The following is a 24,038-nucleotide window of genomic DNA, read 5'->3' as shown; positions in this document are numbered from 1 at the left end:
TGGAGTCAATCATAAAGGCACACAGATAAGTACAAGGAAGTATACAAGTATGTACTCTAAAATATGTAAAAAATATCTACATGCAGTGACCTCTATACACACTCCTTATATGCGCATGCACTTATTGCAGACTTCATCCATCCCTTGCAGCTCAGAAATACGTAGAATGCATAGAAAATGCCCACTTCTGTCTACATGAATAACCTAAATGTATTCTGCTGAAGTCCTCCGAGGTGGAAAATAAGATCAGTCAGGGAGCCTTTGACCCTGGTCTGTGGCTGTACGAGTCTGTGACAGTGAGACAGTGAGAGCTGCATTACAGAATAGGCGTGTGCGAGTGCATGCAAATGTGCCACTTCTGTTTGTACTTGTTTATGTATGCACACACACGAATTCATGCGCATGTGTGCACACTCATAAACTCTAAGAGGCCAGCGTTCATGCTTTTTTTTTTGGAGGAGGGGGTGTTGGCAGTAGATCTATCAAACTGCCACGTTTGGTTGCAGTGTTAGTATGCGCTGCACTTTCACACCTTGGCCACTTTTTGCTGCTATTGGCTGAGCTTTATTTATTGTCATCTGTGGGACTCTGGCTATCAGCCACAGTCTTGGTGTGGCAGCAAATCCGGTGCATGTATAAACACACACATGCACACACATTCATCTGCGTGCTCAGTCTTAGTTCATTACAACAATCAAATTAGGCCTTGAGAAGCGGGAATGATGCAGTTGTTTTATAGTTCAGCCAGATGATAAAGGGCCTTATGAAATTCATGAAGTATAAGGGAATCATATTTTGCATTTTATCCTGTAATACTTTTTAATTCATTTTAAAATGTGCTTATTGAAAGATTCCTACTTCATCTGAGTGATTTCTATGCTTGTGTTTAAATTTCTTTTTGCTCCTGTAACTACTGGCCATCCGGAAACACTCAACACAAATATACAGCCTCATTTTTTTCCCCTGTTTTTTTTTTCACAACATCGATGGAGCCTTTGCTCTAAAACGTACAGTCCTGCTGAGGCACAATAGTCCACTGGTGGTCCACTAATCTCAGCGAGGCAGGCACACTGTGCCCTCTCCTTCCACAACCACAGGATATGAGATGCTGATCAGATTTCTATAATCAATTTACCCGAGCAGGAGGTATAAATCCTGTCCATTCACTCATTCTCCTTCTGCCTCTCTGTCCTCTCCCTCTCTTCTCTCTCTCTCTCTCTCTCTCTCTCTCTCAACTCTTCCTCCCTCCCTTCAGCACCCTGCTTATAGTTAGATGAATAATTCAGCAGCCAATGTGGTGAAAGGTGGAGTAAACAAGTCTATTCCCTAATATCCCGAGAGGCTGCCAAAGAGAGACGAGCGAGGGCAAGGAACTAGCAGAGATAGTTGGATGGTACAACACAGACGGAGCTTTCCTATGGAGAACGGACATTCAGGGGCTTTCCTCGTGACCTGCAGTCATTTGCACTTAGATTGACTTAGAAGTTGCACAGAAATGGCACAGCTGGTTTCCAGTGGTTCCCTCCACTCCCCCTTCTTGAGCCACGCATTGGCAACCACTAATAATGAATTTAAAGAGAGGAACACAACACCTGTGACATGGGAACAACAAAGTTCAGGGTCCCTACGTCTTTGGGAAGAGAGTTCCAGAAACCAAAAACAAGAAAAGAAAAAAAAAAGCAAAGTGCACTTCAGGCTACTGTATAACACAAGACGTGACTCTACAGTACGTCCTCTTGCTAAATGTCATGGAAAGTAACTCTCCTCAGGTTTGGAGTGCAGAATAAGTAGCTTTTATTTTGACACCATCAGGTGTACAGAGACCATACATAAACACAACCCCTCTACAACAGAGAAGCTTTTGAGCTCACAGTTTCCAATGCAGAAAATTTAGAAGGCATGGAGTACTTACATAACAAGCAAATGTAATCTCACACTGGACGTATATTCACCAATTATCCAAGCAGAACTCGTGATTGATGACTCGCCCAAAATTCAATTATCACTCGAAACAGTTTTATTTGTAAATTAGATTAGGATTTTATTTTAAAGAACCCTTTTAATAAAAGAGACAGTCAGGTATTTCTGGTCGTATCTGCTTTCAAAGGTGGAATATTTGTGAAAGAGGTGGGAAATTCTCTTAAGTCAACTAAAACCTTGAATTTGGAAGTGAATTTAGGGCTGCACTACAGTAGAAAGCAGGCTGTGCGTGCCTGCTTTGTATGCAATGGAGGCTTTATTACTGTTTTCTAATTGTGATGGAGAGAGGCGTACTTACTGGCATGGTCTGGCTGCCGTGCAGGGCACCAATTGCAGACTGAGCCTCGGTGTGTGTGGAGAACTTAACAAAGGCACAACCTGTAAGAAATAACAGATGCATATCACAGCCAGACGGGAACACACACAAAAATCGTTGCACTCACGCGTACACACACTACATAAATTTATCATGTTGATATTCAACTGAGTGAGTATTTAAGACAATATTAATAAAGGATGTTGAATTCTATTTGACAATGCAGAAATCACTGTGCAGTCAGAGGCTCTCGTTGCACAGCGTGATGCCCCACTCCAGGCATTAGGCAGGCAGACAAGCAGGCAGAAGCTGCAGGCTAAAGATTGCACTGATGAAGCAGAAAAGCATGCTATTTAGCACCACATGCCTGTCTGTGCATATTAACTACGAGCTAAACTGACTAAACTCAAACAGAGAACCATGTGAGAACAATCTATCGTTCCTTTAAGCAGATGTTCAGATCAGTATTTGTAAATACAGAAAACACTGTCCAAAGGCCAGGAACCACAGAATAAATGGTTTTTTCCATGACTATTGTTACGACTGTAAGTATGTAATGACCTATGTGGGTATAAAGTGAAGAAGCCAGTTTACTCAGATGAAGCACTCCCTCTAAAATGCAATGATTTACACTACATTGTTGCTTTTCTGGGTCAGCCTCAGCACATCCAAAAAAGCCCAATGTCAAATAGTATTATGTATTGATTGGTTACACAGGGAAAATGATTAGGTATCATCATAATGTTTTCACATTATCACAATTATGTTACTGTGTTACCTCGTTATGGCCATTTACTGTTTTCATCCAAGGTTTTTTTTTTTTCTAAATGTGATATAAGGTACATAGCAGTGGGACACATGACCATTTATTACAAAGCAAACTGACACAATTATCAGTGACATGTATGCAAGTAATAGACTCTGTTTATAAAAACAGAAAAGAACATAATGGCCATTTCAGACTGAATGTAATATGTAGTGTGCTCACAACTGGGTACAGCGCTCTGGTTGGCCTAGTAAAGGTCAAAATAGGCAGTTTTTATGACTTCCAGCTTGTGATGTTGGTATAGGGGGAGCGCCCAATTTTTATGCAATGTATATTGACAGGAAGAAAGACGTGTCTGTCCTGTGCTGAAAAAAATTCCTAGCCCTGTGAGGATGAAAAAAAGTGTTGTGTGTGGTGAGAAGCACAGCAGACGTGTGTGATGCTCCCAGTCAATCGGTACTGTTGAGACAGGAGGTGGGGGGGTCACTGCAAAGTTTTGTTTTACAGTTTATTTCAGGCACATAAAAACTCAAACTTTTCCTCTATTTAGTTTTCTGTGTCAGGATGGCTATCTTGCACTCTGCTAGCCACTGAATATAATGGATGAATCTGTTTCTGTTCCAGAGAAGCAGAGGAGACTGACCCGCTACGTCCTCCCATGATTATACCCTATGTCACCTAATTTTATTTCATTTGAAGTTTCTTTTTCATTATTCAATCTTTCATGCTTTATTCTTCTTATCATCTATCCTGCTTGACCCAGTCACCCTGCCATTCTTCCTCTCGTAATGGGACAGCAGCCGATCAAGATGCCCATTCAGCTGTCAAATCACTGCCCCCTATTGAGATATGGATAGAAAAGAGCCAGAGCTCCTGATGACCTGTACAAGGTCTTTTCTACAGCAGCACACACTCTATAGGTACCACTGTCATGTCAGGTGTTTCCCATTTAATTTACCATGCATCTTGCTGAAATAAACCACACATGTTGTGTGTGAAAATAAGAAAGTCAGAAAAAAAAGTCTACAATGGTTAAAAAGCATAAAATGTTTAAACTTACAGCACCCTATTCTGTGCAAAAAAAATAAGAGAAAACATTCATTATTTTACCTTTTAGTGTTAATATGATCTTCAAAAGTATAAACACACAACAAAAGATCTGACAGTATGTTTAGGAGTATAACAAAGTCAGTTGAGACATTTGATTCAGTACCAATGTACTGCAGAGCTACAAAGAACTATGCAACATCCCTTGGCTGTCCCTACTCTCACAGTGGGGACACTTGAATTGTTTTGACATCCATCTTTCTCCTCTCCTCCTCCGAACTGCTGCAGAGTCAAAGTGCTTTGACTTTAAACTCCTTTAGATATAATTGCACAGCATTTTCAATGAGCGCTGGACAGGGAATAAGGCTGTAAAAACATGAAAACCCACTGTCTCCAAAAGTTTTGGCAGTATTAAAGACAGCCGGCATGGATTCAACACTTCAAAATCTGAGTTAGAAGGAAAAAATTTAGACGCAGAAGTTTGCTTGTATTAAATGAGGGCAATATATGCTAAAATGAAAGAAACAAAAAACTTGTAGTTTAGAAATAAAAGTTTTTGGTTGATTTTTTATTTATTTATGGTATATTTATATAATGTATTTTTTTTTGCAATATAGTTGCTGGTGGCCTTTGTCAATAGAAAGGCTTGATTTGTGATCTGGCCTTTGGATTTTAATATATATCATCTATAATTTCACTCAAAAGCATTCTCATCTCTCCAAAAAATCAATTAAGATTCTTATTATAAATTGAAGGATTTAAGTGATTTAAAAGAAGCAGTAACTCACAAACATAATAATAATAAATAAAAAAAGAAAAACAAAATCATGATCCTACTCCTTGCAATTATAGTGAGGCTGTCTTAAGTTCATTATGTGACAGGTGTCATATCTGATACATCAATTTTCTCTAACGACCTTTTGCATCATCACATGGTAAACCTGTGTTAAAAACCCTGTTATGTACAACCTGATACTGCCCCCTGTGGATACCGTTTCCACCACAATAATTCTGACAAATTTTAACCATGACATCTGCTCACAACAGATGCCAATTCTGTCATGGAAATCATCATCACGAGTTGATGCTGAAAACCATCACGACTGAACATTTTAACCATACCTTTGCAAATTAAAGCTCTAAATAAGGCCTACACCACTTTCTCTCAGTGTAAGATGAAAGCTCATTGACATTCTGTTCTAAAAGCTGCAGGAAGAAATAATCTCCACCTTCCTATCAGTGGAAAACTTTAACCGCTGCATCAGTCGTGATGATTCATGGTTTCCCTAATGAACATGGCATGGGCGAAATGTAACTGTTCAAAGGCAGCTCGTCATTGCTTATTAAAGCAAGACAATACCAAACAGCATTATGCACATGTCTTAACAGTGTTGCTCTCTGGTAAATTCCATTTGCAGAATTATAGTAATGCATCTTCTCAGCTCCAAAACATTTGCAATGTTGCAACATATTTAAAAAGAAAAAAAAAAAACATCAACAAAAGCTATTCTTAATGTATTGCTGCCAATATGCTCAAAATGGGCAGCTTGAAATAACCAGTTGTGACATTACACATGGTTTTTCATTTCCAATGTTCATAATTGTGTTTCCTAAAGCCCCCTATTTATATTTTCTGTGTGTTCTTTTGTTACCACATACAGGATCCAAACTTTCAGCAAAACTTAAGTGGCTTTCATCAGCCAGTAAAGTCAGACATAAGCAAACTGCTTTGTTGTCTCGCTCATCAAAAAGCACAGTGTTCAAGCATTTCTAATTATCTAAACAAGCTACTTGACCTATATATGATTCATATGTCACACATGAATTATATAGGCTTGCTGATGTAGAAGCACACACACACACACACACACACACACACACACACACACACACACACACAATTGTCTGTCAGTGGCCTAAATAATACTGACAGCTGTATCAAGGCTCCTACCTTTGCTGTTTCCGTCAGGACCTCTTAGCACAGTGCACTCCTCAATGACTCCATATGGTTCAAAGAGGCGGTAAACATCTTCCTCAGTCTGCTGTTTGTTCAGCATCCCAACAAACAACTTCCTGTCTTCTGAAACAAAAAAAAAAAAAAAAAAAAAAATAGAGACACAAGGTTACATTACTGACCTCAATTATGAAACCAATTTGAAAGCAGGCTGATAACGTGAAACATTGTCATTACAGCAGCAAGATGTTAAAATGAAATCTCTTTTTCCCCAGAGAGTACACATATTTATATGTTCACAGGTACGGTGGTGTTTATTCAGTGAGATTTTGGCTTGAATCACATTCCTTTAGCTTTTTTTCTTCCACTGATCAATCTTAGTATAAGTGGGTTCAGTCCCATATGGCCACATGTGCTATAGCTGCGAGGGGTAAATGTGTGGTCAGAGGCTGGAATAAAGAAAGAAGAGAAAGTAGTGAAATAGTAGAGTGATGAAAAGGTTTCACACACACACACACACACACACACACACACATGCAGCCCAACCTCAAGACAATGAATGAGTCTTTGGTCGTTTAAAAGCATGAGGGGCTCCAGGCAGCTCCAACCTCCTACACACCAAGCTGCGCTGGCTGGAAACTCAATTTCTTTCTTTCTCTTACTCGCTGCTTCTGCTCCTCTCATTTCTTCTCATTTTTTCTCATCCCTCTCTTTTTCCTGCTTTCCTTTTTTCCTCTCGCTGATTCTACATTTTTCCTCCCCTCATTCTTTTTCAACTGCTGTCCTCCCTCCCTCCCTCTCTTTATCTCTCTCTTACTCTACTAATTGCTGCTGATCCAGTGTTTTTTTGTGTAGCCAGAGAAATATTTCAGTGTGCTTTTCAGTGAACAATGGCGTGTCTCTCCAGCGAGCGCCGAGGGCTGTGAGACATGCCATGAATAACGCTGACTTTTCAATAGATAGCCTGTATACTATTGAGTCCTGTTAAATGCTGTGGGATCTGATCTTTACCTTGACCTGACACACTGTGTTTACTGATGTACTCTGGCACTGTATGATTAATGCTACTGTGCAGCGTGTCTCTGCTTGCAGCGGAAGCATTAAAACCTTCCCTTTATACGGGTTGTTTCTCCAACTGTGACCCATGAAGTCACAGTGCAGAGACCGAGTGAGAGACGGGACTAGCAGCCGCTGCTGTGAAGCAGCATAAATCCCTGCCAGAAGTTTTGCCTCGTGTCACGGTGATCTGTGACGACCACTCAGTGTGTCATGCGATTGTTTTTCCTTGACCCAAGCACAAGCCTAGACCCCCGATTCCAGCAACAGGCCTGGCAGAGAGTTTATGTGGACATGGCATCCAGCTACAGTTTCACCACTCAGCACCATCAGTGATGCACCTTTAAAATAATCACCCGTGTCAGAGCGTTGTCTAGGGAGGGGCGTCCCTGGTGCTGGCTCCTTATTGCAAGTGGCAGGATCAGAGGCTATGTATCAAAATGGAAGTGATGCAATGTGACATCTGTCAGGGTGGATTGGAGAGCATTTATCTGCAAAAAAAGGAAAGCCCTGAACTGGAAAATGAAAGGCCAAGATGGTCCTTCCTTTTGCTGGAGGGAGAATATAAATTCTGAGGTTGGATAGGGGAGATGAGTCAAGGATGGAGGGGGGGATGGGGCTGAGATACAAAGATTTTTCCTGAAATATCACCAGACCAGATCTCACATATAGTCCTGCAACGCAGACAGAAAGGAACACAATGAGTCACTCACGTTACCACAGTTCCCTTTTAAGTCCTTTCTGTTCTTGCTTTCACTTTGACATCCCTCTTCAAGTAGGTAATAGGAGTGTGACAAGTGCCGAAACAGTCCATGACCTTTATCAGTTTCATATGACACTGTTAACGGCTTCCTTTTGAAATATCTAAAAAAAAAAAACCATAAGACTTATTGTATCTATCTGCCTAAAGATTGCTAACTGTTTGCCATATGGAATAATTAGAGGGCATTAACCAGAAAGGGACTATTGGTAGCTTTATATCACAAACCTCTGTAATGTTACCTCATTTGAACTCTACAAAAGCCTCGAACACTGGAATCATGTTTAGCCTGCTCTCTTTTTGTGTTATACCTGAGGCTAATCTTAGCTATAGGCAGGAGTTGCCAGCAATGAATGGAAGTTGTGACATTATGACAAATTTCTTTCTTATAATATTTAGCAGGAGATCTGTTGCTGAGAGAGAGGTGGCACACATGATCTGGAACATAAGTAGGCGTTACGAATAAGTGAACAATGCAAGGCAACAGATCAGTTACACAATCTTTTTTCACTGTCTAAGCGTCTGCTCTGGCTGCTCTCAAATAAAATGCTCCATCGGGAATTCAGGTCTTGTGTTCATCACCAGTAGAAACATTATCTCATTTATCTGCAACAGCGCAGCACACAGGGAGTGTGCAAATAGGCGCAGAGTGCAAAACACCTACAGTCATTTACACATATCTAACAGGGGAAGGGAAAAAAAGAGACAAAGTGGACAAAGGAGAGGAGAAAAAAATTGCAAGCAGAAACCAGAAACTAGGATAGCCTTGCTACACTGATGCAGCGGATTAGAGATAACAGCTCTCCCACCATGACCACACACATAGTATACACATGAGTGCGTGCCCCTGTGTTAACTATCTTGTAACTACACGGTATTGACTTTTTCTCACAGACCTATGTGAGTACTGCTGACTGCTGCTGTTGCCAGCTTCCATTCACCAATCGCAGCAACACAACGGCGTCCTAAGCCACCTTATCTGATTTCAGTTAGACCGCTGCTAATTGCTAAACTGCTGCTAGTTGCAATTGCAGTTGCTGCTAATCACTCGCTTAGCCGCAGCTGAATTATGAGCTGTAATACACCACAAATAATTTAGCTTCAAACTGTATTTCTGTTATTTACTACTGTAGTGTTAGCTACATGATTTTGCTCTAAACTGAACAGAATGGTTCTGTTGTAAGCGTTGCCGTGCTTACTCTGACAAGTAATCTTTATCCTGCACTTTTTACGGGACATAAACCTTATGCATACACACTGAAAAACACACACACACACACATAAAAACATGCCTTTTCTCTATGCCGAAACTGCTACTAGCATGGTGTGGATGTGTACATCTCTACATGTCTACATTTTTTTAGACCAATAAAAGTCTCATATTAAAGTAAAATAAAAAAAAGTTGACATGACAGTTTTTTGTTTTTTTTTAAAGCTTGTTTAAAATGATGTACTTGCTATTTTTATTTGTTGTGTTTATTTTTCATATGATCTTTTTTAATAAATACTAACCTACATATGAGTTCTAGCTGAATCCTTTAGATCAGAGGTGCCCAAGTGAGGCACACAAGATCTACTATTCTACAACTTTTATTGTAGACGTGTCCCTTCTCCAACCCATCTGAATCAAATGAATGGCTCATTACTAGGCCTCTGCAGAGCTGAATGACCTGCAGATGAGGGAATTCAGCCATTTGATTCAGGTGTGATGAAGAAGGGATGTATCTAAGTTACAGAATAGTAGATCCTGACGACCGGACTTGGGCATCCTGGGATTTACATCATGGTTGTTTAAATATTTAGAGGTTATTGTGATATTCTGGCATAAAATAGGCCTTCATCTTTAGCATAAATACCATCCATGTATGAGTTAATGTTTCTTATCCAACCATGATAAGGTTATCTTTTATCTATTGTATTATTATTACATATTACCCTCCACAGGCTGCTTTTTTGGACTTTTAGAAAACTGATCTCTTCTGTTATATTTTTCCATGTAGCAGTTTTGGTTCTGTTTATGATTCCAAGACTAAGCCCTAGAAATGAAGCAGATTTAATTATCCCTGCTTTCCCGATGATTGCCTCCGTTTCAATGTTCTTGCTCTCATTGTCGCATCGATTCAGTTGCGGTGCAACAATGTTTTTCCATGCAAATGACTGATTTTGAGAGTGTCTGTATCCATTCATGGCTAATGCCAAAAAATAAAACATGAAAATGTTCAGGGTTTCATACATGTGGTCTCTGAACCTGCTGAACCATGTTCAGCTGAATTCAGTTTTTGTGGAGCGTTTGTCGTGAATATGCAGTTTGATCTCAATTTGAGTGTCCCTGCGATGAAATGCAGCCTCTCTCTCATACGATGCTGCTTTGAACTGTGGCATCCAGCTAAAGTGATGGCGTGAAAATTGTTTTCTCCTGGATAATATGTTTGCAGATCTCAACTCATTGTTATCCAAATCGTGTTTTTCAAAACACTGACACAAGTGCTTCACAGAGCAAAAGCAAAATATTAAAGGAAGCAAGAACAGGAATGAAACTCCCAGCACTGACACATTCTGCACTTGTGGAAACATTCATATGTAATTTATTGCAAATGCTGTTTTTCTTGTCCTTCATTCCTGTCTACTGCTACTCTTCAGTTGTCAGTAACTTTTACTGTACAGATTATTTCAAATAAGACACCTTCTTAGGCCTCTTATGAGTTGTTTTTTTTTATATAATAAGCCTTGTTAACATGAATATTCTTGAAATTTGAAAATTCACGGCTCTGCAGTATTTGATGTGAAGTATAATCACTTAAACCATTCAGGGGGTCCTGTAACAGTCAGCGCATTTACTGTGAAACTGTAAAGCATGCTGACATTAGAATTCAGTTACAGCTCATTCTGGCACAGTACTCCATGGAACTTCATTGTGACACACCTCTGGTGTCCCAAAACTCACCCCGCCCCCATCATATTTAATTTACTAAACAGATGCTTCTTTGGAATAAATGCATTGGAAATGAAACTTCAGAATAATAACTTGGCAGTGTGCTACCTGCCTATACTTACACAAAAATTCTAGGTCTAGTTGAAGCTTTTCTAATCAATTTAAGCTCTTTAGTGGCAAACTAAATCAGTAATATATTCTGCCATAATCTAATTATTGCAGCACATGCATGACAACAATCACCAAACTTATCTTTCCTTCTTTTTCTGAGCATGTGTTGAACATTTTTAAACACTTACTTTGGCAAAACAATGTTTATTTCTGCTGGAAGGTTGAAGGATCTGCAGCTCATACAGTACGCATACACCATCTGCCCCACCGACCACTATGCTGGAGACTTATTACATCGCGTTCCATGATTACACTGCTGAGGATTTGGACAGTCAACTAAGGCTTATGGAATAGCAATGGGACAGCATATTCGTTTTTTTTTTTTTTTTTTGTTTTTTTTTTTTTTGGGGAACAGGAGAACAAAGAGAGAAAGAGTGAATTAGGGTGAGCAGAGAGAAAGAAGAGGATAGGCGGAGAGAGTGAATGTGTTTGGGAGCCAGAGTGATGTGCCCATACAGTAAGATGCTGGGCATCCAGTCCTGCAGTCCTTGATAAGCCAGGATGGATGAAGGAGCAACGCCACCGGAGTTGGTAAATCATTGTCAGTGGTATGGAGCATGAGGGAAGGACAGAACACTGAGAAGGAGCAGTATGCAGCTTGAGTAGTGGAGGGCTGAAGGAAAGCATACCAACTTCTTTGGGCACTCTCTCATTTTCACATTTCTTTTCTCCGTCGGCCTCCTTCTCAATCATTGCAACAGCAAAAGAGAGAGAGAGAGAATGGAGGCAGTAAGAGGGATATTGTGATAGAAGGAGAGTGAGTGCCATAGACAAAAAGTACCCACAGAAGGATGGGTAGGTTGCTATGACAACTACTTATACAGCCGACTGTCAGTCATGTTTCATTGGAGTTTGGAGGGGAGGAGATGAATGAAGGGAGGAGAGGAGTTGGGGAGGGAGGGGCCGGGAGGGGGTCATTTTTCCATCTGTCTGCTGAGCGGGAGTGTAAATTTGACTGTCAGGCTTGCAGATAAGGACAAATTATGAACAATATTAGCTGGACGATAAAAGGGAACAATAATGAATGGATAAATATATTAAAACCAAATGAGATAGCATCCAGGCAGAAAGGGGGGCCCTGAGAAGTCATCCAGGTTTTGTCATTTGGACGGGAAGATAAGAGCTGGAGAGAGGACATAGTGAGGAAAGATCTACCATATTACAGCAAGCCACTGAAGCATACTTACTTATTGAAAGAAAGGAAGAAAGAATCTAAATCACTGTGTTGAGGGAAACATTGCCGCTTCCTCTCCCTCCTTCATGAGCCTATTATGCTTCTCCAATGAGCAGGATGCCACACAATAACAGTGTCAGCATGTGTTCAAGCAGAAAAAACATAGACAGAATGGACTGAAATTAATTAACCCTACGAGATCACAGTGCTTAGCCAGTGGAATTTAATCCAATTTATTACATATACGGATCTAACTAGGGTTGTTTTTGCATTAATGAGATGGTGTACATGAGTGTGTGTCCTGCTGTGTTTTGGTGTGCTAAGAACATCCTTTCCATCAGTGATAGGACTGGCTAGGACCAATGATGGAGGGAGTCTGAGTTTTGGCAAGGCCTTAGGGTTAGAAACCCTCGCCAAATTAACTCCTGGATAATGAGCCTTTTATGTACTGCGTTACCACCAGAGAGACGACGGCAGCGCGCTCTGTCATAATCATTTCAGAAGGAACCCGGATTGCAGGTTCCACTAAGACACCTTTAACTCAGCAAGAAATGTGGGTTGATAGAATAGTTTGCTTCCCAATTTCTAAACTATATTAGCACTCCAGTGTGTATGCATTGTATCTGCAGCTGTCTTTTGAAGTGTGCATTCTAACCCACTGAGTTGACAGCACAAACCGTAAAGGCCTACCATGCGCCCGCCCTAATGAGGTAGCTTATTAGTGCCTGTTTCCCTCACAACTTCAGAGATGTTGCTTGGAAACAGCGCCGCAAAGGGAACAATACCGCAGTTCTCAGTGAAAAGCCATCAAACCGGGAGCTCCCTGATGTTCAATTTCCACACTTCTGTTGAAACATATCTGAATGAATAAAGAATGACAAATAAAATTGACTGACTGATTATATATGACTATTAAACATGTCAGATATAGAAATGCTTGCCCGGTTCAACCATAACATCCAGAGCCTTGCTTATCTGTGTTTTCAGTCTATAATTGATTATTGACATGCCTTCTTCAACAGCAGATCTGCTTTTCCAACTCACACAGCACCTGTATCGACACTGCATTGAGCTCATGCCATCATTTAATCATTATAGTGTCAAAGCTGCCCATTGCTCGCTCATCCTGAATGGCCATATAGCACTGAATGCAAGGCTGTAATAAAAATGCTGTTGTAATAAAGCAACCCCCCTCACTTAACACTCTTCTGGAAATAGTTTTCCTTTCACTGCATTTCCATGTAAAAACATAAAAAATGCTTTCTTGATCACATACATCCTGCAAACATGTGGCTTACTTCAAACAAGTATCTGTAAAATGATACAAAAACACTCTCAAGCACAAATTAAGATTCACTGAACAGCTTGCAAATAGAAGCCGCTACATCAGCAGGGACACACAGGAAGACGTACAGTATGTACAGTTATCAGTGTTCTGTATGATAGCAAACACAACATCAAGAGGCAAAAAAGCTTCAGCAAACAAACATCACAGCATCGAGTAGGAGGCAGCATTTGGTAATGGTTGCATCACATGGCTTATGGCGTTTTAACGGGGCCAAAGAGCTTGACATCAAACTGTAATGTGTTAACGAACAGCGGGCTAGCAGGAAGCGAGCGCTTCTGCATTCCTACAGTACACACGACCTCGATGCACACCAACCGGCTCGCTTCCAGCTCAGAGGGGATTTGGAGACCAGTGATCATGAATTCACTCTGAGCCTCTGGCAGATACAATGATGGATATTATATATGACACCTGAAAGACTCACCCAAGAGTCTCTACATGCTCAGATGCGTACACACACAAACACAGACAAAAAATACACATCCAGCACAAGCGGGACCTCCTGTATGTCATTCGATATTCTCCAGAGAACAAAGATATTATATATTAGTGTGATCTAATGGCTCTGTTCAGTGCGGCTGGCTGGGAGGTTTCAGATGCATGATGCCCCAGCTGGAGGCCTTGTACGTGAAGTTACAGATCTGTAACTTGGTTCTCCATTCCATAAAGAATATAAACTTCTTGGGAGTGCGAGTGTGTAAGTGTTGCCATGAATTGGTGTTGCAGGTTAAGCGCGTTTGTCGTCCAGCTTAAGGCTTACTCTCAAACCTCAGAAAAGAGCAGAACGGCAGGAGAAAATGCTTAAAATATTTTATCTTCACCATATACGTCTCAGCAAATTTACTCTCAATATGATAACAAATGTGAAATATTACTCACAGCTTTGTGTCGACTTCAGTGCATTACGGCTGCGGCCATAAATCCTGGAAGTGCTGCGCAATGTGCATATGAAGCTACTGTACATAAACATTTACAATATGGCAGCACTATTTATATTGTCTGCTTTCATAATGCCATCTGAAGGACATTTTGGCATCCGTTATGTTATGAATTTTTCTTCCCACATTTTCCAGCATACCATGTAGTGCTATTCTTCCTTATCATCCCCACTGTGTTTCCATACAGCAGATTGCACCTGTTTTAGCACAGCGTTATTCTGTCTCTTAATTATTTTAACATTTGCTCCACTGACATTGATTTATAAAAGTGATGGTGGACACACTTCCTTGGCCAACCCCTTCAACCAATCCCCATATACTTTAATACACTCAACTTCTCTCTCCTTCAGTCCTTATCCTTGCATTACAGTTCCTCATCTCTTTGATATATTTTGTCTTTCTGTTCCCCAACATTTTTTTACGGTGGCCTGTTTGCTGTGCTTTAGTGCCCCAGTCTCTTTTTCTTTTTCTGATAGCCCTTGGTGATTATTTTGGGATTGCTATTTGGGTTAGCTTCATGGTAACTCATTAGCTTTCATGGTTGTTCTCAAATAATTACCTTTTCCCATCTAAAGAGGGACAAGATGAATTATGGCGAGAGACAATAAACTTCATTCTTATTGAGGCAAAGTGGGTCTTATTTGAAATCATGCCCTTATTTATCCTTCATTAGTATAATTTTTTCTGCCTAATACTGCCATTTACATATAAAAAAAGACCCCATGAAAGCTCAATCTCATGAAAACATGTTCAAATATAGTCATCCACATGTCAGAAAATCTACTTCTACAGTAAAAGTGCAAAAATTGTATAATTTTTCTTCACAAGTTGTTTTTCTTTGCTGGGAAAGGTTCAGGTGAAATGATGCAAACCCGTGCATTTTGTAATATATATGCGCCTAACCGACTGCAACCGACAGCAAAGTAGAAAATGAAAGGCCGCGATTCAAACTTAATTTTTTTGCTCGACAGTCCATGTTGTAATGGCACCATCGACACGATCCTGCTTCAGAATGAGTGTGTCTTTTTTATATGTAATACTTTTTCAATATCACTTTGTCATAGTTTTGCAACTTAATGTGCAACTTAAGAATGTGAAAATTTGCAACAAAGACAGAAGTAATGTTTCTGGAAGCTTGAAAATGTGTAATTTTGCAATTTCTGAGCATACACAATAGTTTCACATAACGCAAAACACAGTTATCGTATCATTTGTACCTCAGAAAGCGTGGTAACTTGACAGTCTTTACATTTTTTAACATTTTTTCTGAAACTGCAATATTTTGTGCTGTGAACCATGGCCATTTCCTGTTCTTGCGTGAGACTCTATTACCCATGCAGAGAGATAATGTCGGCAGTCAGTGTAGCTCAATTACCATACTAAAAAACAAGAAAAGTGTGAAAAACAAAAACAAAAAAAAATAAATAAATAAAAAAAAAAATATATATATATATATATATATATATATTTGTATATATATATATATATATATATATATATATATATATATATATATATATATATATATATATATATATATATATATATATATATGTTTTGAGAAGAAAACAATGTACAAGAGGGAGAACAAAGCAAATGGGAGAGGCTTAGGAGATATAGAGCTGGGTGCCATGCCCAGCACCAGCTCAACAGAGAGTGAGGATGTACCAGTCTACTGGCCAGCTCTCTGAAGCTTTGTCTGCAAGAGCAACTGAGCTGGCAGATGACTATGCTGCACATGGACAAAAGAGGCTTACAGGCCACCCTGCATGTCAGCTTTACCCCAGCCAGAAGTGGAAGAGCTGTAGGGGAATATAGGGTGCACTTGAGCACTCACCTGGCTAGACCTTGTTGAAAGCGGATTCAGATTTGCTCTATATGTATATGACATCAGCCGGCAGCTTTGGTTTGCAGAAACTCCAGCTCAGTGCAGAGTTTTGTTGGTTTTTTTTTTACTCTAAAAAAAACCTGCAGTGTTAACAGTTATGAGATAGTGGGCGAAATGATGTATGAGGTAAAGCTGCAAATGCAAAAATAAATACATAAGGCCTAAAGCATGTCACTGGTATACTTATATATTTATTAATTTCCATATTATTTATTAGTAGGACCTGATTTTTGATAGGAAGCAAGATGCTAAACTTGGAGCTTTTATACTTTTTCCTGCCATGAGCTTTTTGTATGCACAGCTTCTGTAGTGCTGCTGTGACTGCAGGGGGAGAGCCTAACCCTGTCAGTCACACTGACAGCCAAGCTGTCTAATCTGCTCTCTTTTGGTGATGGCACACTTTAATTAGGCTAGAAGGTCAATCAGCACCTTTTCAGACGATGTGATTGTAACTGAAAGCTTTTCATAATCCGGGACAGCTGTAGTCTTTTAGGGGGCCTACGGCAAGCATATGTATACGGCAAGCATATGTATGAGGCTGCTTTACACTCTTTTCTCATTTTTGTTATCCCTGCTTGTCTGAATAATCACATCATCTTATATTGTATATTTTCACAGAGCTCTGCACAAGGATACTAATGAACTGCTGCAGGTTCTCCACTACATATCTTGTTTTGTATTTCACTGGTGATGAAAATAAACGAGAACAATGAGTGAAGGTACGAGGAGGATGTACATTCCAGCTGCCTTGCTGCTGAAAATAGAAGTGCAAGTTCTGTCTTTCATTATCAGCATGAGAAGAAAAGTTTGCAAAGTTTGCAGGCAGCATCAGCGATACAGGGCATCAAGCGAAACAGCTTCACATGTCTTAGAAGTGGGTTGATCTCTTGCTGCACATTAGTCAGAATAATTCACTGGGGTGAAATATAACATGCAAGAATTGTCAACACAACAATCAAAATCTCAGTTATCTCTTTTAGTATAAAATGTCATGAGAAGCTATAACATTAAATCAAATGAATATTCTCTGGCCTGTGCATAATTTAATAAACCAGAGATATAGACATCCACGACAAGTGCAGGCTAACTGACACTTCATAAGTAAGAGTTTTCTGATTCATTTTTTCTAGAGTAAAAAGCTGCACAGACGTGCATTTAGAAATGCAGAGGCAACAGCATATAAGTGAGTCTTTGGGAAACAATAACAAGGAAAAAAAAGAACACGCAATTTCGCACAGTTATATGAGGAGCGGCCAGCAATCTTCCTGACAGTCCATTTGTTTTCATTTCTAGGATATTTCTTTGATATTGAATAAAGTAAACATCAATAAGCAGAGCAGAAAATCAGAACCAAGGCAGGAACTCTGTCTGACATGTTTGCTTTCCTTTTACTCATGTTGGAGGAAAGAAAATATTGTAAACTGGCCTACAAGATATTCAGTACAAAGGGTAAAAACAAAGTAGACCTCACTAGATGAGTACCCTGAAGTCATTATTGCCATTCAAAAAACAAGAAAACAAAAACGTTTTTTTTTAATAACTAATCCTGAGAGAGCAACATGCATCAGATCCATTTATTGACAGCGTGCACCATCCTAAGTACTCTCATGCATAAATATGTATTTCGAAGCTTTCACCGTGTTGATGAGAGCACTGAACTGCAAAGCAACCTTACTTTTTGATTTTGAATGCAGAAAGTCTTATCAGAAAACAGAAATATGATAGATAGTGCAGAAATTCCACACTGTCAAGCTTGTACCTAATGGCATTATGCTGCAAAACGACTGACTTTTCTCTCTCATCAGACTCAGACTAACTATCAGGCAGATGGCCTTTTCCTCCAGCCCTCTATCTCCTCTTAGCTCTCACTTTCTCTCACTGACAAACCTAACAGTAAGCATTTTAATTCCCCCTGACCTTTACTGATCTCACCCCGCCAGTTTTTCCCATTGCTTAGGGCCAAAACAAAATTAAATTTAAATTTCCGCTCAGAATAATTTAAGATGATCCTATCTGTGTGTGGAGTCTCGACTATTTTGTAGTATGGTTGCTGGCAGCTGACTAAATGGACTTTGCGTACGAGCTGTCTCCCTCTATTTCCCGCTTGCCTGTGGGACTGTGGGATTATATTCAGTGTGAAGTGACCATGTGAGAAGGAGGAAGATTGGGGTAAATGAGCGAGAGTAGCGCCCCCCTAATATTCACTTGTACGTGCACAAACTCGCACTGGCACACAAACGTGCACCAACTCTAGTACACTGAGTACCAGAGGGCTCTGTGTTCAAGGATGAGAAATGCCATGTCAGCACGCACCACATGGAAGTTTAGAGGGGAGGGAAAAGCTAAATAGTATAAAAAAAGGGAGTGTGTGATGAAAAATGCATGGAGGGAAGAAGGCGACAGCAGCTCCCGGTCTGCTAGGAAGCTCCTGTGGATCTTTATGCTCTTTATCCAGTCGCCTGAAGTGACAGTGCTGCTACCCTGACTGACCACACAAACAGATCGCAGATACTGGAGTGTTGTTGTTTTTTTTAAGTGGCAAGCACAAAAATGGATAAATTGCGCAAACAGTTAGTCAATTCCTTTAAAAATTAGAATGAGGTGTTATCAATCAAATGGATCTTTTTTTTTTTTTAAAAGAAAAGGGATCTATTACAGTCTGGACTTTAATAACTCGTGCTGGCACAAATACATTTCTGAAAAGCTCAGAAAAGGGGTTATCGATCCTTATCAGACTCCTTCGGTCCACTGCCAGATGGATTCTGAACAAATGGAAGAAAGTTAGGAGCTCTTTTCACCTCCCCAAATTACAAATAAAGAACAAAGTACATTATAATCTTCAAGGTATCAAGGACCCAAATAATACTTTTAAGGAACTAAAGGCCTTTTTTTGTTCTTTGTCTAAATAATTTTTCTTAAGTTAAAAAATTACTGCACAGGATCACAAAAGTTTGCATGACTGGGGGCTGCACGGTGGCGTAGTGGTTAGAACTGTGGCCTCAAACGGTGGCCTTCCTGGGTCCGTTTGCATGTTCTCCCCGTGTATGTGTGTGTTCTGTCCGGGTACTCTGGCTTCCTCCCACTGTCCAAAGCGAGGGTGAACGGTTGTCTGCCTTTCTGTGTTGGCCCTGTGATAGACTGGCGATCTGTCCAGGGTGTACCCTGCCTCTCGCCCAATAATTGCTCCATGAAAGGTCACAATTATTTACAAAGCATATCGCTGTGTTTCAATGAGTCACATGAAATACTGAAAGTTAACATTTACAAACATTTTATATTCTAAGAATGTCATGCTATCTATGCTTCCTCACTTAATAAGTAACTGAGATTTTAATTGTCGTTTAACTTGGTCAGCTGTGTTCTCTTTATCTACTTGCAGGACTTGCATCTACTGATCTTTTGAGTTTCATGCAAAACTATAAAAAGATGGGAGACATGACCGGATCCAGCTTTAGGAGAAAGGAAACAATGTAGCCAGCACGAGTAGAAACATATCCCCAAGCATTCTGGGAAAAAAAAACTGTTGTCATCGAGTTATAGTTAATTAGTGAGCTGTACGGTTAAATTAGCTTTATCTTTACATCTAAGTAGATTTACCCATTTATTAATTTAATTTGCTATGCCAGTTTTATCCAATTTGGTTTCCAGACTTGAAGCAAACATGGTACCACTGAACCTCCAGTTCATATAGCCATCATGCAAAAACCTGCAAATATAAAACATTAAGATGCTTTGCAAATCTATTGCACCAACAATATAATACAAAAAAGAAAAACTTCAAGCCAAAGAAATATTAGAAAAATCAATATCCAAAGGCTTCTTTGACATATTTTCCTGATATATTATGACACAACTCAAAGAATGTCAATTCCCCGTAACCATTCCAGCAAAAGTTGTAATTAATGAAGCACTATTCCTCTTCATTCACTCCCAAAGAGCCTCAAACAGACTGTAGAGATGACGTAAGCATACAGAAACACTGGCAAGTCTTGATTTATTGATTCAGATTTTGTGGACTTCAGAGAGTTGGCTTATTTTAGGGTTTCAGAATACACTGATGGAGCACATCAGACTGATTTCTCAAAAGTTTCTTTCATTGCTGTGAAAGCAGCATGCCATCCTCTTCACTCTACAACTGCCTGACAGTGTTAATCTGCAGGAGACAACCATGTTGACAGAACACATTAAGGAGCTTTAGGGGGGAAAGGTTAGGCATCAACACTAGAACAGAGTTTTAACTGGTAAAGCTCTTAGAAGACATGGACTTGTATGAGCAAAGACCTACTAAACATAAACCATGTTTTTTTTTTTTTTTTTTTTTTTTTCAAATCATCCATTATAGCTTGTGTTATATATCTAGCCTGGTAAGTGTTGCTCATGCTCAGGTAATGTCACTCTGTGTCATTTTCTGGACATAGTTATGGCAAAGCATGCTTGTCAGGCAGCACAGTCTTGTAGAGCTAGTATATTTTAATCTTCTTAGCGCTCCATCAGTGCTTTATCAATAACAGCACCTTTGCTGGGGTGGGGTGTTTTGGTTGTTTAGTGAAATGACTGTCAAAAGTCAAAGACAGGGAGTGTGTGCACTTCAAATACCAATAATTGCTGTCAGCGAGGTCCAATACATTGAGGGATTATCTAAAATTAGTTTATTCAATTCATCATTTTAAGGGCAGCTGCTTTGCCTCTGATTAGTCATTGTACACACTTACCAATTGGGGGTCCCCAGAGCATTTGTCCCATAAAGACGCAAGCTGACATTTGATCCTCACACAGGAGGGAAAAAGAGGGATACAAGAGGAGATAGAAAGGTAACAAGAGAGAGGAGTGGGAAAAGTACAGAAGAAATTACGGCTGATGTCGCCGTGACCTATTATGATCTGTATTCAAATCTGTGTTGTGCAATATAAAAATACATCCCTTCTCTATTCTGTTGCACAACACCTCAGAGTAAATATTGAAAGAATGAAGGCATGAATTATGTTCCTGTTTTCCATTTGAAAGAGGATTTTATTTAGCAAAAGTGGCTATAAAACTGAATGAATCAACATGTAAGCCTTCATACAAAGAGGCCAAGTGGAGGCCATCATGTTGACCTCTCCACAGGGTTTTGTTCCCATGGTTACTGTTGCTACGATACCGAGTTCAGCTTACCATGATTTAAATGGCCGAAGAGAGAAACCCTAATTAAATTCCTGTAAAACAGAACTGAATAAATATATTCAGGGCTTGTTAAAACAGAAACAGTTCTCAAGGTAGTAGCCCTTAGTTTTGTATTCTACACACTGTCTTATTAAAAAACAAAAAACACTTTCCTACATCCATCATAGGTTTTCATTTCATTTCCCCCTGTATTTCCTACATTTCCCAGACACTGACACAAATATCTGTGGCCAAAATATTTCTAGTGTATTTAACACAGAACAAGCATTTGACACATAACTAATTTATTAAGTGCTTTACTGGTTGATCCAGCTGCTCATGGGAAAGCTGGAGACTATGTGCCAAATCTATCTGAAGACATGTTGGAACCGCACGAACACACACACACACACACACACACACACACAAGAACTTTTCAAACCATTTCTCTCCAAAGAGAATAAACATACTATTATTACTATATGTGAAATGTTTGGGAGAATCCAGGACAGAATTTCTTCCCACCTCTAGTCTAAATAGACATATCCTTTCATTTATAATAATAGTACTTGTAAGTATGTAATGTGTGTGTGGATGGTTTGCACATTTTTGATACCCAAAATGAAAAGTGTCTTTTAAAACTGACCTTGGATTTAACAGCGGTTGATGAGACTGAATGAAGCTAACTTTGATATTTGGAATTTTTCCCTTCCAACACTCAATCGTTGATGTAAACATTGCTGAGTTTAAATGCAGCCACTTTGTCAGCTGTGTTTCCAGCTGAAAAACAATGCAAACACTTTTAAGAGCATCAGTCAGTGGACTTCTTTTGTTTGCTTGCTTTGACATCTCTGCACAGTGCAGGATATGGCATTCAACCATTAATTACTACTTGTTCTTTTGTGACATTTCATATATTTTAAGTGAGGTGTTTTTTGTTTTTTTTTACATATATATATATACATACGGATACATATATATATATATATATATATATATATATATATATATATATATATATATATATATATATATATATATATATTCTTTCAATATATATATATATATATATATATATATATATATATATATATTTGGTTGTGGTATTTAGATATTGGTGCTTTATATGGAAAATGTTTTATGAACAAGTACAGCTGAAGCAAAATGTGCTGTAACCATATAGACATTGCATGCATGTACTGTTGTAAATAAAACTTAGAAATGTATCCGTAATATTTCAGACTGATGCTTCACAGCTGATGAATATTAATACTGTCATACCAACGCTGTGAACATCTTTCTTCCCAGAATCCCCCAAAATGACCTCTTCTCACCGCAATATTGCTCTAATATCTCACCCCAACCCCAAAGGTATTTTATCCCTGCAAGCAATCCGACTAATTTTGACCCAATGTTCTCCTCGTAAAAGTAGAGCTAAGCTATCTGCACTGAGAGGGAGACAGCAGAGACATGGACAAAGAGATCTCATAAATGTAAACCAATGCGGTCTGAAACCACAGGAGTAAATGTAACCTTCTGCTTTTGAAGACAGTTTTATTAGAGAAGTCAAAGTCGGAGCCGTCATTCAGCTGTTTTCACAACAACTGCCCTTTCGTTTCGGAGTTGACTTCCGAAAATATAAAAGGGGAGGGAAAAAAAATATATAAATGCCAGAAAATGAAATAATAGAGTGTTTCTACAATTTCCAATTCAATTTCCTTTCACTGACCTGCAGCTACAAAAGAAATCAATGCAGCTGGAAGTAAAACCCTCTGAACTGAAGGATGGCAATAGCTGCCTTTTTTTTTTCTCTAGCAAAACTGAAGAGCATCATTGTTTTGGAAAATCACTCTCTGGAAAAAATCACTTAAAGTAAAATACTGGCACTTTCACTGTCTGCAGAAGTAGCCACTGACCCAGATGCACAGTCTGAGCTCCCTTCCGAGTTTCAAGTGTTTGCAGAAATGGCGTTGGAATATCACAGTTTTTAACCTCCACCTCTGACACACGTTGGCTCCTCTTTGTACGGATTTCAAACTGTTTTTGTAAAAGGAAAGACAATAAAAACTTGGCACATAAATACATGTTTTCTTCGGGCAAAGCCCAAAAAAAAAACAAAAAACCTTTGTTGCCTCTGCAGAAGACTGCTGCAGCACAGCCAATCTGCACAAATGTCAATAACCAGAACAGACTGTAATTTCCTTCCAATTCTTGTCATACCTTGTGTGAAAAAAGGAGCAAAGAGATCTCTGCCTTTCCCTCTGCCTAAGGCAAAACTCATCCATTACTGATGTTGACAACACAACAATGTGGCCTGTAGGATCATGGCATGTGTGCCCTTTCCAGGTCTAAATTAAATCCTTAATCAGTGGTGTTACTTGGGAATAATTCAGGTGCCCCCACAGGCTTAAAAAAATATCTGACCCAGAATAACAGCCCCAACTTTGCCCTACAGACATCAAAGACATGGATAATGGGGAAACAGGAGGGAGAGAATAAGTTCCGTTGTCATAGCAGCCGGTGATGGAGGCCTCGCTCTCCGAGACTGAAAAAGCATCATCTATGC

At 39.5% G+C, this 24,038-nt stretch overlaps 1 protein-coding gene across 1 annotated transcript in view; it reads right to left on the bottom strand.

Moving 5' to 3' along the window:
• celf5a (cugbp, Elav-like family member 5a) overlaps nt 1–24,038 on the bottom strand; it is a gene marked incomplete at both ends in the record, with an annotated part of 177,132 nt that overhangs the window by 27,256 nt on the left and 125,838 nt on the right. The window contains 2 exons of the mRNA XM_079245370.1: nt 2,279–2,358; nt 6,061–6,189. Coding sequence (XP_079101496.1) covers nt 2,279–2,358; nt 6,061–6,189 — 209 coding nt within the window. The remainder of the gene's footprint in view (nt 1–2,278; nt 2,359–6,060; nt 6,190–24,038) is intronic.

This window comes from Telmatherina bonti, assembly GCF_933228915.1.
Source record: "Telmatherina bonti genome assembly, chromosome: 8".
Classification (NCBI taxonomy): Eukaryota; Metazoa; Chordata; class Actinopteri; order Atheriniformes; family Telmatherinidae; genus Telmatherina; species Telmatherina bonti.
The sequence above is the reverse complement of the archived record's forward strand: the minus strand, read 5'-3'. Positions and strand labels throughout refer to the sequence as shown.